The following is a 13986-nucleotide window of genomic DNA, read 5'->3' on the forward strand; positions in this document are numbered from 1 at the left end:
GTCCCATAAGCCAAGAAGCAATAGCTTCAGACCAAGGTATGCTGGTGGTAAACAAACCATGGGGTTCACACATAACACTATACTATGGTTTAGTCTAGCATTATATGCAAATTAGGTCACTGTCTGCATGCTGTACCCTGTCTAAGACTTTGTTGGCATCCATCTGTTTCAAGAGACATTGGAGTGCACCTCGGGGGTGAAGTCAAACTGCTGGAGAATCACAGTACATACCTGCTATGGCTGCAGGGACTGGTAACTCATAATTGCTGCCTCCCGGGTTGTTTTTGCTGCGTTGGCAGTACTGAAGCAACCTCCCCGGCACAGCCTAGGCCAGGCATAGGCAAACTCGGCCCTCCAGATGTTTTGGGACTACAACTCCCATCATCCCTAGCTAAGAGGACCAGTGGTCTGGGATTATGGGAACTGTAGTCTCAAAACATCTGGAGGGCCAAGTTTGCCTATGGCTGGCCTAGGCAGTGTGTATGGAGGTCCTGGGCTGCCCAGATGACAAGATGCCATCCAACCGCCTTAGGGACTCCACTCCAGATTTGTTTGGGTTTACTCCTTAGTCTTTTCTTCTCCTGGAGATGTCCTGCAAGGCAACAATCTAGGACTGCCAGGTGATTTAAGGAGCAGAAGCAAAAATGCTGGCTCTTATAATTACATTTAGGTAAGTTTGCCTGTTGTCACCCACAGCTTTAATGGCAGAGTCTCTGAGCCACTCTTTCCCACCAGTACCCCATGGAGCCATTTCTCCAAGGACTAGGCCCAGGATCACCAGACAAAACTTGGCTCTTCCACACTTAATAGTTCTATGCAGAACTGCATAAAAAGAAGAAACTCTGCCAACTGTTGGGCTCATTATCAAGAGAAGCTACACTGCTCACATTTCTCCTGCGCTTGTAATTATTAAAGGCTTGTCTAGGACTGAATTCAGCAACCCGACATCTGGGAGCAACTGCTAATTTGATTGGAAGAGCACATGCTGGATCTGCCATGATTCACAGCTGCACTTAGCTCAGGTTACCTGTGCACAGGGCTTGTTTAGTAAGTCCTTTGAGGGGCATTTGATTGTGTATGCGCGCACATACACACCTGCCCTCTTAAGCCTGCTTCAGAAGGGATTGCACTCCCTTGCCCTGTGGGATCTGAAACAAGTGCCTGCTGCCAAGGAGCTAACACAGCTGCCAAAGCCACCAAGCCAGCAGGGCAACATTTCATCCCTCCCCAGCAGGCCCAGGCAGAGCCTCTAGTCCACTGCCACTCCCAAACAGAACTCAGGCAAAGGGGGTTGGGCAGCACCATACAAGTCCAACAGTGAAAGGATTGCCCACAGCAGCGAATACTGGAGAAAAACAAATTCAAAGGGAACATTATGAGCACGAGAACAGGCAAGAGACAAGTCATGCATAGAAAGGCTGCTGGAGGAAATGGGTATGCTCACTTATGGAAACAAAGATGAAAGGAGATATGTTGACTGTTTTCTAGCATCTGAAACGTTGTCAGGCAGGAGGGAGCCACAGTTAACTAAATCCCACCTCGGCCATGAATTCGCTCTGTGGGTCAGATTAAGCCACATGGTCTCAGCCTTGGCTCCCTTCCTCCTTATATCTACAACAGGGGTACTGAAGACTCTACAAAAAGTGATGCTAATACTGTAATATTAGCCTACTTAACAAGCTTGTCATAAAAATTATGGTGATAATGTATGTGAAACATGCTACATAAATGCTGGTTATTACCATCCACAGAAGATGCTACAAATGGCAATGGCTGTAAAGCACCAAAAGGCAGATATAGGTTGCAACTGGAGATAAACTTCCAAACTACAGGAGCACCAAGTCAGTAATGGAATAAGTTGCCTAGAGAGATTGTGGAATCACTTTCCCTGCAGATTTCCCAGATAGAAATTGCAACACGTATGAGTCTCTGGACTGTTATTTTGCTGTTAAATAAACTCCAATTACTACCAAAGATTTATAAAGCATGTTAATAGGCTACAAACATCCAAACATAAGTTACCCCTCCAAGGACCTTTGAGGTTCAATTCTAGCAAGCAGATTCATAAATAACCAGAATCCTCACAACTTCCCAGACTGCCCCTCTTAACAAGAGGCTCCTCCCTCAACACAATTATTTCTTCCCTCCTTTCTCTAATCAATTACTACATATTCTGGGCCTGTGTTGACTTTGGCTGAGGAAAAGGACAGTGTGCAGTTAATCCCCAGCATTCTTCAAACAAATGGAGCAATATTCATTACTCTGCTGCTGCTTGGCTGTGCCATTTTATATGCGACATTGTCTCTTCACCCCCTCTTTTATCAGCTATATCACTGCCCACAATCATATAGTTAAAGGCAACCAGACGCTTCAAAGTGGTCATTTATGATAGATGTGTTTTGTATCATCCACACGCTTTAAAAAAAGCAAGTTCTCCTATTTGCTACACAAGGGTCACACTCTGTGAAATCCTGCTGAGATCCCATACCTCCACACCAATGAGAGAATTTCCTTGGGAAGACTTTGCAGATGGGTTTCTGCCACGGGCAGGAAAAAGCCTCTCCACATATTTCAATTTTAAGTGTGCATCTAAACATGTATAGTGTCAGTATGATAAACATGTGTTTGCAAACATCTGCATCAGATAGGTAAGCTGAATGAATGTATAATGTGGCAAACTATGCAGCTATGGCACCAATTGCTACAACTTGGGGGAGGGGGAACCTCCTCAGGTCAAATGAAATCCTGGAAACAGTAAGAGAAAGGATGTGCCAGTGTATATGTACCTTTCCCAGCAATGTGTGGCTCGCTTGCTTGAACCATTTACAATGTATTTGTTTTCAAATTGTAATATGGAATGTGAGAGTTGACACATAGCAAGGTATGTGTGGATGATTTGCCTTGTTCTGTGGAAGATGAATCTGATGATCTCCTATAATTCTATGGACTTGAAATTATTCTGCACAGCTGCCTAGGTAGCTTATATGTGCTATTATATGTACATAGGCAATTTATATATTTGTCTGCTTGTTATTGTTCAAAACCACAAACATCCACTGGGGAACAACGGTCTTAGTTACGTGTTCAGCTGCAGCCTGTTTTTTTCTTACCCCCAAGAGGAACACTCAGTTCAGACAGGTGCAGGTCTCAATTGCCACCACATCTCCCCCAAGGAATTAAGACAACCACCTGCAGTTTTAAAAGAGCTGCTACTTTCTTATACACGTTTCTAATTACAGCAAATGCTTAGGACCATTTCCTTGGCTTAGAATGTGGTCCTTCCTGGCCACAGAATCATAGGGCTGCAGGTTACCGTAAGTCACTCGTCCACTCCTCTCTGTGTAAAACTACACAGACACACACAAATACCATCTCAAGCACAGCATCTGATATGACAGCACAGCTACTGAGGAACTACAGTATTGAAACACTGGTCAGAGGAAAGTGGGAAGAGATAGGATTTAAAAGGCACAGAAAGAAAACTGCTGCCCCTGATTACTGATGACAATCTCTATTTTCTGTACCCGTCTCTCATACAGCGCTGTTTTTGTCGTTGGGAATGATGTTGAAGAAGCCCATGAAAAAATTCTAGTGTCCTTAAGGTTTCAGCTCCCTTCTCCCTCTAGTCTCTGGAACATGTAATCATTGATGGAAGAACACAGAGTTTACAAGAACACAGAGTTTACAGAGTTTAGTACACAAGACAACTCTTGTTTTCATCTGCAAGTTGTTAGAAAGTGTGAAAGACACTGAACACAAACATCACACAAAGTGGTTTATGCTGAAGTTTCTTCAGAAGGTGCACCTACACAGCAATAACATGCCAGTCCCATGGTAGGTAAGTCTCAGTCCTTCTCCGACACAAAACCACAGCCAGAGATTCTGCTCGCCATCTGATAATTGCCATCTGATCTAATTGCCACCCTGTGCATTTACTTGCGCTAAGTAGCAACACGGGTGAGTCAGCATTCAGTTGCCATTAACAGTTTTCACAGGTTTAATGCAATTCAAAGTCACAGCAGGAAGACCAAGGAAAGAAGAGAAAAGCGAGTGATAAAATACTTGACATTAAAAAGTTAGCCCACTAGACACTTGTGTATGGTATCAAATTCATCTTCCCTATCCCACATAGTAAATTTATTTCCCGCTCCATCCCTCTATTAACAGGCTTGCAGAGCACAACATAGCAGGTTCATCAGGCTGATACTTGCTGAAACTGCTGTACTTGGCTGCTTCTGCTTCCGGCTTCCTTGTTACAGAAGTATTACCACCTCCAAAGGAAGTGCAGGGACTTGAAGGCACAGTTTCTCTCACTGCTAAAAATCCACACCAGACTTTTGAAACAGTCTTCATCTGAAAAGCAAAGCTAGCACTCCTCACATGGGATGCACCCAATATTCACAAAGTGTGTACCTCCCATTGTCTGAAATTGATGCAACCACTAAGCCAATATCCTCAAATTCTAACCACTAGGGCTGCCTGTCTGCTGTTCTTTGCTAATACTTTCACAGCAGCAAGTGCATGAAGGGACTGCTGAGAAGCCAGTTCCAATTACAAAAAATAGGGCTGGAAAGGATCAGCAGGCCATTCCCTTACCCCAGTACCCCTGCACAATAATTCACAGTGCACAAAGATGGGATGCAAGCCTAAAATCAGGAGAGCACACAGCGTACTACAAAAAGTGCCATCTAAGCCTAAATGCTAACTGCAGCATCATAATGCAGAAAAATGGTTTTTTGAGGAAAAGTTAAATCCAAATCTTAAATTCATTCAACACTCTCAAAAGAAAGTTATTGGGACATATATAGGATTTTGCTTGGAGTTAAGCTAACAGCAACCAGTGTTGATTCAGGTGATCTTGGGGGAGGACCCAAGATCTCTGGTAGTCAGAAAGTTCTGAATGAAATAAATAACATAGAAAGGGAACTGCACTGCAATTTTTACAAACGAATAAAGGCTTAAAACAATGTGGTTTTGAGGGTTTGTGGGGTGTGGGGAGCTATTCTTACTTGCCTATAAAGGTGGTGACCATTTCGCCTGCGTCCAATTGATGTGCGACTGCCGATGCATGGGTCCTTTAGGACCTGGAAGAGTGGGGCAGAATGGGCTTATATATGGTGGGAGTGGGGAGGAATAGAACCCCAACACAAAATGGTTTATTTTAAGGAGGCAGACAACCATAGCTGCCAAGTTTTCCCTTTTCTCGCGAGGAAGCCTATTCAGCATAAGGGAAAATCCCTTAAAAAAAGGGATAACTTGGCAGCTATGCAGACAACTCCAGAGAAGGATTGTCATTCCTAGGTGTCTAATATATCTATATTGCACATATATATATGCCAGTATGTCATTATGGACCTTTCATCATTCCTATCAACAAGAGGACATCTGGAGACTCAAATGGCCCACTCAACACTCACACATAAATGTTGTGAGCTTTTTGAAAATGCAGGTCGTTTCCCTGATTACCCATTTTGAAGGCTGTTCCTAATTAGCAATATCCAACCAAGTCAATACTCAGCACAGAACCATTTACATAAATGGTATGGAAATTACATAAGTCCACTGATTTCAGTGGGTCTGCTCCAAGTATGATTTGGCTGGATATCACCCCGTGGTTCTTACCTTCAGTGTTCTCAGGTAATAATCTTGCTATACAAGCTCTGCACAAGTTCAGCAACTCGTTATCTTTTTAATTCCATAATGCTTTCATCCAACGCTACTTTTAAGTCCCCAGAACTCTTATTCTATCTTTTTCGTTCCATGTCATTCTTCCTCCATCAAAACACTTTATACTTTTTCATCTACACTGTATTATTTTAAAATTAAAACAATAAGTTACACAATTTAAATTGCTTCATGGTTTAAAGTGTTTCTCTCTTTTAAGAAAAACAACAATAAGTGAAAGCAGCTTGTAGAGTTTGGAGCATATAACTGGCCTCAAAAGCACACAACCCCATCCCATGGTCAGAAATAAACTATGGCTTACCATAAGGAGTAGTCTGCTGGCAGTTGCTGCTCTTTTTTCTTTCTTTTTTAAAAAGTAATAACAGAAAGAAAACACACAATGCCACAATAACAATCCACCATTCCTAAATGCAATATATTAATATAGACAATTGATATGATATATAAATGGGAACAATATATGCTCAAAGGCAGAAAGGGCAGTAAGATCTTCACACCACTGAGTAATGGGTGGTGAGTATCTTTCCAGCCTTGAAATATAATTATCTTTTCAACCATAAGGGCTCAGATGATCCACTTTTGTTGTCTGTTAGTCCCCACATCATAGGAATGTTAGAAGCGCACAAACATCCTCATGTACCAAGGATTTTTCCAAAACCAAGTTATTAAGGACAAAAGTTTCTAACCCAAAGATTGAGCATGTAAACTCAACCAATCCCATTCTGACAGACCCAACCCACGAGGCTTCACCTGGCATTAGGTGAACTGGGCACTTATGGTTTGTTCAGGAGTAACAAACCATGAGTGGTGGTGAGTCATGAACAAACTTTGGCTTCCACTTGTGGGTTGTTTGAAAAAACAACAACCATGAGTGTCGGTTCACACATAACACTAGGTCAAACACTGTGGGAGGCAGACAGGGCAGAGCAAAGCAGGAACAACAGAGCAGCAAGCACCTGCACTGCTTGTCCATAGTAACTCATGGCTTATTTCTGACAATGGCTTACCATTATGCATGAACTGGGATACTGTGTGCATATTTCTGCAATTCCTTCTTTCTTTTGTATGAAAGTTGCTTCGAACAAATACCTGTTTATCTTTGCAGAAGTGCCCAGCAGACTTTTAGGCACTATTACTATTACTTTTGGTTTTAATAGATTATGGTTTTAATATATTTTATATATGTAGGGTACAGTGGTACCTCAGTTTACAACCACAGTTGGTTCCGGAAGTCTGTGCTTAACCTGAAGCGTACTTAACCTGAAGCGAACTTTCCCACTGAAAGTAATGGAAAGTGGATTAATCCGTTCCAGACGGTCCACGGAGTACTTAAACTGAAGCGTACTTAACCTGAAGCGAACTTTCCCATTGAAAGTAATGAAAGTGGATTAATCCGTTCCAGACGGGTCCACGGAGTACTCAACCTGAAGCGTACTTAACCCAAAGTATGAGTGCAATTGGTTCTGGAAGTCTGTACTTAAACTGACGCATACTTAACCTGAGGCGAACTTTCCCATTGAAAGTAATGGAAAGTGAATTAATCCGTTCCAGATGGGTCCGCGGTGTTTGTAAAACGAGGTGGTTGTAAACCGAGGCGGTTGTAAACCGAGGTATGACTGTATATAGTTTTAGATTCTATCCATTAGATTCTAGATTCTATTCTAATTGTTTTTTAATCATTGCTTCTTCTATGGTTTTAGCAGTTCTTATTTTTATCTGTAAGCTGCCTTAAGTCAACACATTTTGGAGTGGAACTTCCTTCTTGAGGAGCAAGCTTAGACATTCAGAAGCAGCTTACACAAAGATATTGGTGCCTATCTGGCACCATAGGAAATCGTTCCTTTGGTGCCAGATAGGTGGCAATATTTGTGTAAGTTGCTTCAAACAGTCTAAGTTTGCTCCTGAAGAAGGACATTCCACTCCAAAATGTGTTGACTGCAATAAACATTCAGAGGAGCATTACTTGAAAAAGCTGGTGCCATATATCACATCAGAAGCTGGACAAATGAATGAACCCATTACATTATGGATTATTATTAGGCCCTATAACAGTGTTTCCTGGGAAGGTATGAGGACAATTGGCATGTGTCAGGGGGACTCCCTACAGGGAGCCTCCCCCGTCATCCTGACCAGCACTTCGCCCAGCGAGAGCGGTAGCAGCGGGTCAGGCGGGGGGAATGAGGAGGGAAGCGGAATGCAGGGAAGGCTCAGTGCGGTTTTAGAGCCCCTGCACTGCCCAAGCCAACTAGTGGAGGAAGGAAGGCTCAGTGATGTATCAGAGCCCCTGCACCACACTAGCGCACAGCTGGAGGAGGGAGCGCAGCCGCTTCTGGCGCCCAAATTGAGGCGAGCGCCCAAACGTAGGGTGAGAGGGCAGTGTTTTGGAGTGCCCAAGCTATTATGCTGGCCCCGAAGCAGACGGGCGCAATTGCCGGATTCTGCGAGTGACTAGGAGGTCATGTTTTCTGCTATCTCTGCACTGTAAATAGTATGCACAATAAAACCCTTAAAGACAGAACGGACTGGAGTGTATTTACTCGGGAGTAGCCGCAACAATCCCCTGACAGCATGTTTGCTGAAGAGTCTGGACCCTGTGATTGTGTCTGTGGCCTGGTGTTGCTGGTAAGTAGGTGCCTTAGGTTGTCATATTCCTGGGTACCAGTCCAACTTCATTAATCTTTTTTTTAAATTATTATTTCACTGGGTGATTATCATTGCAGTCTCAATGCAAATCTGCATGTTGCAAGTAAGTCTGAATAGATGCTCTTTTGCATTCTACATAAGACTAACAGTTCAATCTCTATTCAACAAAATAAAGGGAAACAAATCCAACATCAGAAATGGCAATATCCACAAACCAGTTAGAGAACATTTCAACCTATCAGAATACTCTTTAACTGACCTTAAGGTGGCTATCCTTGAACAAGGTTTAGTGTGAAACTGCTGAATTATGAGTTATCAGGCAATTCAATCCTGCCACCTGGGACTTGACTCAAGATTGAGGTTGGTTTTTTTTTTTAAAAAAAGAAACACACTGTATATGTTAATTAGCTAATAAATGTGGATGACTGTGTTATCACAAACACTGTCTAGTTAATTGGTCACTACAATTATTTTGCATTTAGGTAACTGTCACTGCTATTTTTGCATTTTATTCCATCGACTTCACTCCCATGCCAACAATGGGTAGATATGCTTGCCACTTTAGGACTGCATTTCATGCATCTTATGAAATAGACAGTGGTACGTGAAAGCTTTTAGCCTTACACCACAACAAATGTGTTGGTTTTTTAAAGTGACACAAGATCTTTTGTTATTAATACCACTAGTAATTACAGTACAGTATAGGAAAATAATTCAAACAAAATGGAGCAAATAATAGTTGGCCTACTACAAATTTATATTGCATCCTTAATTTGCTAAATTATGTACCGACTGTATTTTGCTCTCTCCTACAATTTATATTTTGCAGAAGAGGAACTAAGGCTCAGTGTGTGTGTGTGTGTGTGTGTGTTGCCCAAGACCGCACAAAGGATTAATGTAAGAAGCAAATACTGAAATCAGGGTCGTTTAATCCAAGCCCAACTGACCGTGGCCCACACTGACTCTGTCAAACTAAGGCTGCAATCCCGTGCATACCTTCTAGGTAGCAAGTCCCGACAAAATCAGTAAGACTTAATTCTGTCTAAACATGCATAGGATTGCTCTGTGAAGCACTTACGTGGTTGTGTGTGAAACATACACACACTGCTGATATAGAAGACAAGACAGTATTTTCTTTTTAGTATCATAGCCAGATTCCCCCCCCCCCAAAAAAATAAGGCAGCAAGATCAAAACGACCTCAAAAACTGTGACTGTCTGAATGACAAGTCTTTACCTTTTTAGGTGGTTTTTGAACAGGTCCTACTGACTTATCTCAGGAAGAAATATTTTAGCCACGAGCACTGAAAGGATTTGTAAAGAAATTTCCCCTTTTAAAAAAGTGTTTAATTCAACACATTTGTAATGTAAAAACATTGTATAGAGAACCATATGGTGTTTTTCTACTTTATTTGCTGCTATTTTGATGCCCTTGGGTGATTTCAGGCGTCTTTTCTGGCCTTTTGAAAAATGGAATCAACTAACACAATTCCAAAAGGAAAGCATCAAAAATAAAAGGAGCACCCCGAACCATACTTTTGTATTTGGGGCAAATTAATCTGCAGTAACTACAATTTCATTAAAGCTATGGTTTTCCCAGTAGTGATGTATGGAAGTGAGAACTGGACCATAAAGTAGGCTGATCGCCAAAGAATTGATGCTTTTGAATTATCGTGCTGGATGAGACTCTTGAGAGTCCCATGGACTGCAAGAAGATCAAAACTATCCATTCTTAAGGAAATCAGCCCTGACTGCTCATTGGAAGGATAGATCCTGAAGCTGAGGCTCCAATACTTTGGCCACCTCATAAGAGAAGACTCCCTGGAAAAGACCCTGATGTTGGGAAAGACAGAGGGCACAAGGAGAAGGGGACGACAGAGGACGAGATGGTTGGACAGTGTTCTTGAAGCTACGAACATGAGTCTGACCAAACTGCGGGAGGCAGTGGAAGACAGGAGTGCCTGGCGTGCTCTGGTCCATAGGGTCACGAAGAGTCGGACACGACTAAACAACTACTACTACAGTACTACTACCATTTCCTGGTTCTGTATTAACAACAACTAACACATATTACAGGCCTACACAACTGATGGCCCACCAAGCTGAATGCACCCCCCCCCTACGTACTATAGCCAGGCAGGTATTCACTACACCACACCAGTTCTTGCAGTTGAAAGCAGGGAATAGGACAAGGTGCTCTGGCAAATCTCTGGAGGGCTGCTATGCACGGCTGGTGGGCTGCATTTAGATTAGTGGTTTAGAAATTGTACAGGCTTGATGTACTAAAATCCCTACTTTTATGCTTGCAGTATGCTTTTAAAGCATGGGACAAAATCCCTCTTGGCACTCTTTTCATCCCATTTGGAAGCACAGGAGAGTGCTTTAAGCTCCATTAAGGGACAACTGATATACATCTGTCAGTCTTGAAGATGTACCCATAGTGTGCTTCTCTAAACCAACAAAATATTTTTAACCTCCAGAAGTCCCTCCGCCTTTGTCATTATTGCTGCGTATCCTTGTTCCCTCCCCCGCTCCCCAGTCTGCCACCTAAGATTGTAATACTATCTCCTTACTTCAAGAACTGCTGAGAATACAACTCTTCTAATATACAAAGACTTTTATAATCAAAGGTTGGGTGGTGGGGAAGGCAGAATGCAACTGGGAATTCTGCTCCAGACCGAGCCACAAGCCAAAAAGTACAAATTCAAGCTTCAAGGAAAACATTTCAGATCTTCCTCTAAGTGACATTTTGCTTTCCCTTATTTATTTACCTACTTAATTTATATAGCTGCAGAAATACTCTAGGAAGTCAGTGTGGTGTAGTGGTTAGAGCATCAGACTAGGACTTGCGAGACCAGGGTTCAAATCCCACTCAGTCTTGAAGCTCACTGGGTGACCTTGGGCGAGTCACTGACTCTTGTTTAACCTACCTCACAGGGTTGTTATGGAGATTATGGAGGGGTGTGTGGACCATGTACTTTTTGGAGAAAAGGGTGTGATATAAATGTAATAAATAAGCTCTTCTGCTTACCTGCTTAAGAAAGCCCATATGGCTCTTTACATCAAGTTCTGATAAACTCAATCAACAGATACAAGCTCTGCCTTCATAGCTAGTTGTGACACCTGGTGCTTAGAGAACAAAAACCAGCATTTTGATTGTACGCTTTCTACATCTCCACACAATCCAAGCCTCCAGCTGCACAAAACCATTACAAGACTTTCACAGGCTGGAAATCTAAATCCCACCCACCCAACAGAGTCATACACAGGATTTCATTGAGAAGCCCTCAGTTTGCATCGCAAACTTTTCCCACCTCCATTCAGAGGCACCCACTTTTGAGTGTCCAGTTCGCACAACCTAAGACTTCAGTTTCCTTCAATGACCCATCCCCCCTCCAATATGTTTAGATTTTAAGCACCATTATGAGAGTTTGAGGGTAGGTAACACTTTAAAATGAACTACTTAAGCCATCATAAACTAACTGGCTAGAATATATCAAATTAAAAGCACACCACACATTAAAAGTACATTAAACAAGGCAATTTAGACCTGACCAAAACATGTTGGGTTTAAAAGAAGAAGGAAAGAAAAAGAAAATGTTCAGATTCCAGCCGGAAGTTTCACAGTTGCTTCTCTCCCACAACCCCCAAATGCCTTCCCGTCTCAGCAGACGCTATCTGATATTGCTCCAACTTCTCGGACTCAGCAACCATCCCAACACTGGGACGTCCCTGCCAAATAGTCCAGCCCCTCTCCATGTAGCCGCACGCACAGCTCCTAAACTCGCTTCTGCCAGGAGGCCTTTTAGATAAAAACTCTTTCTTACTTGCTCCCCACCCCGATCTCAGTCATGCCCAGCCATTCACACGTTCCTCGCCGCAAGCCCCCCACCCCCACCCCGATGTCTGACTCCTGGAACAGCAACGTCTCCCTTCCAGGGAGTTAGCTATTCCACGTGTATCCTCACACCTGCATTGCTTCCTCCCCCCTCACACACACAAACTGCCACGATCCCTTCACGTGTCTCGAAACCCCGACGTCCCCACGTGCTTGCTCCTCTACCTCGCGCTCCTTCCGTGGCACTTTCGAGAGCGACCCGCAACAACACACACACACAACACACACGCGCGAGCACGTGCCCCGCCACCCCAGCTTTACCTGGAACGGAGGCGCATGCCCCATGGCCCGGTACGGGGTGGCCCCGGCCGGGCTAGGTCCCCGCAAAAGCCCCGGAGCCGGCGGAGGAAGGGCGGACAGCGCCGCCGAAGCAATCGGAGGGGGGCCCCCGGGCTGTGGCGGCGGCGGCGTGAGAGGAAACCCCCCGCGGCCGGCCATGGGGAGCCGAAGTGAGGAAGTCGGCAGAGGAGGCAACGGCCGTCAGGCACTCCGAGCGCGCCCCACAGAAAAAAGGGAAGCTGCGCTGGCTGGCAGGCGGGCTGACGAAGCGGGGCGGGTCTAAACGAGCTGCCCGGCTCCTCCTCTGGGACCGCCTCCTCTTAGCCAACTGCCATAGCCCTGCCTGGGAGGGAGGGAGCGAGCGGGAGAAGCACCTCTCGAGTCGGGAGACTCGGGACCTTCGGGCCACTGCGCGCGAGGCGCCACTACGGAGCAACCGCCTCCTGAGAGACAGTCGCGCGGAGCTGGGCGGGCTCCTTCATTCTCTCACATAGGAGCCCCCCCCCCAAAAAAACTCCGCATCCAGAGCCGCTTCACACCCTCAAGAAAGTGCGCCTACGAGGGGGGTCCCCTCAGCCTTCAAAGTGTGCTGACCGCACGACCCTGGAGCATCGTGTGTTTTCGGAAGCGGCTCAATCTCGCACTTCACTGCCTGGGGGAGATGAACGTTGGCACATTTCCTGGGGAGTAAATAAATAAGTAAATAATAATAATTTATTTTTTCTACCTCACCCATCTGGCCGGGTTTCCCACAGCCACTCCGGGCTGCTAACAGAACATTTAAAACAGAATAAAACTTCATGAGAATGCACCTAAACACAGCCTACTGTTTTTAGCGACCCCGCCACACATCAAATTGGTGTGAGGCGAAATAATTTAAATAAATAAATAAATAAATAACAAATGCTCTCCCTTTGACAGGAAGATACCGGCTGGCTAAGCTTGAGCCACCCCAGGCAGTTTTCTCATCTGGCTTCACTGGGAAATTCCCAGTGGCAGAAATGGGACTGTTGCTTTTTAACCTCTCATGCAGCCGTGCCTGGTTACTAAGGTCATGGGGAGCTTGTGAAAGCTCATCTCATGGTGATTAGTCAGATAGAGGGGCTTTTCTGTTTTGGTGTCCACGGTAGCGTGTGAAGCATGATGTGCCAACTAGGATGTGGTTTCTATGCATGTTGAAAACATACCTGTTTACTGAGGCCTTTGGTGACCACTGAGGCCAGCCATTTGCCGTAATGCAGTTAAACGTACCGGTACTGGCTGTTAAGGCTGCTGGTGTGCTTTTTGTTTCGTATTTTTCATGGATTTTACTGTAAACCACCCTGAGATGTTTTCATAAATAGGCAGTCTATATTTTTAATAAATAAACAACCTGGCAAATTAATGGAGGGCCCACCTGCTCACCTGTGCCAATGAGGCAAAATGAGAAAGGCATCCAATTCTCATTGCCACTACCGGTGTTTCATCACATTTCTTTTCATTA

The 13986-nt window shown here is 44.2% G+C and overlaps 1 protein-coding gene across 2 annotated transcripts in view; it reads right to left on the bottom strand.

Moving 5' to 3' along the window:
* Window positions 1–12746, bottom strand: part of SMARCD2 (SWI/SNF related, matrix associated, actin dependent regulator of chromatin, subfamily d, member 2) — a 36301-nt gene extending 23555 nt beyond the window's left edge. For both annotated transcript variants that reach the window (XM_035136178.2, XM_035136177.2), the window contains exon 1: window positions 12486–12746. In XM_035136178.2, coding sequence (XP_034992069.1) covers window positions 12486–12662 — 177 coding nt within the window. In that variant the 5' untranslated portion in view covers window positions 12663–12746. The remainder of the gene's footprint in view (window positions 1–12485) is intronic.
* Window positions 12747–13986: the final 1240 nt, after the last annotated feature.

Source organism: Zootoca vivipara, chromosome 13 (assembly GCF_963506605.1).
Source record: "Zootoca vivipara chromosome 13, rZooViv1.1, whole genome shotgun sequence".
Taxonomy (NCBI): Eukaryota; Metazoa; Chordata; class Lepidosauria; order Squamata; family Lacertidae; genus Zootoca; species Zootoca vivipara.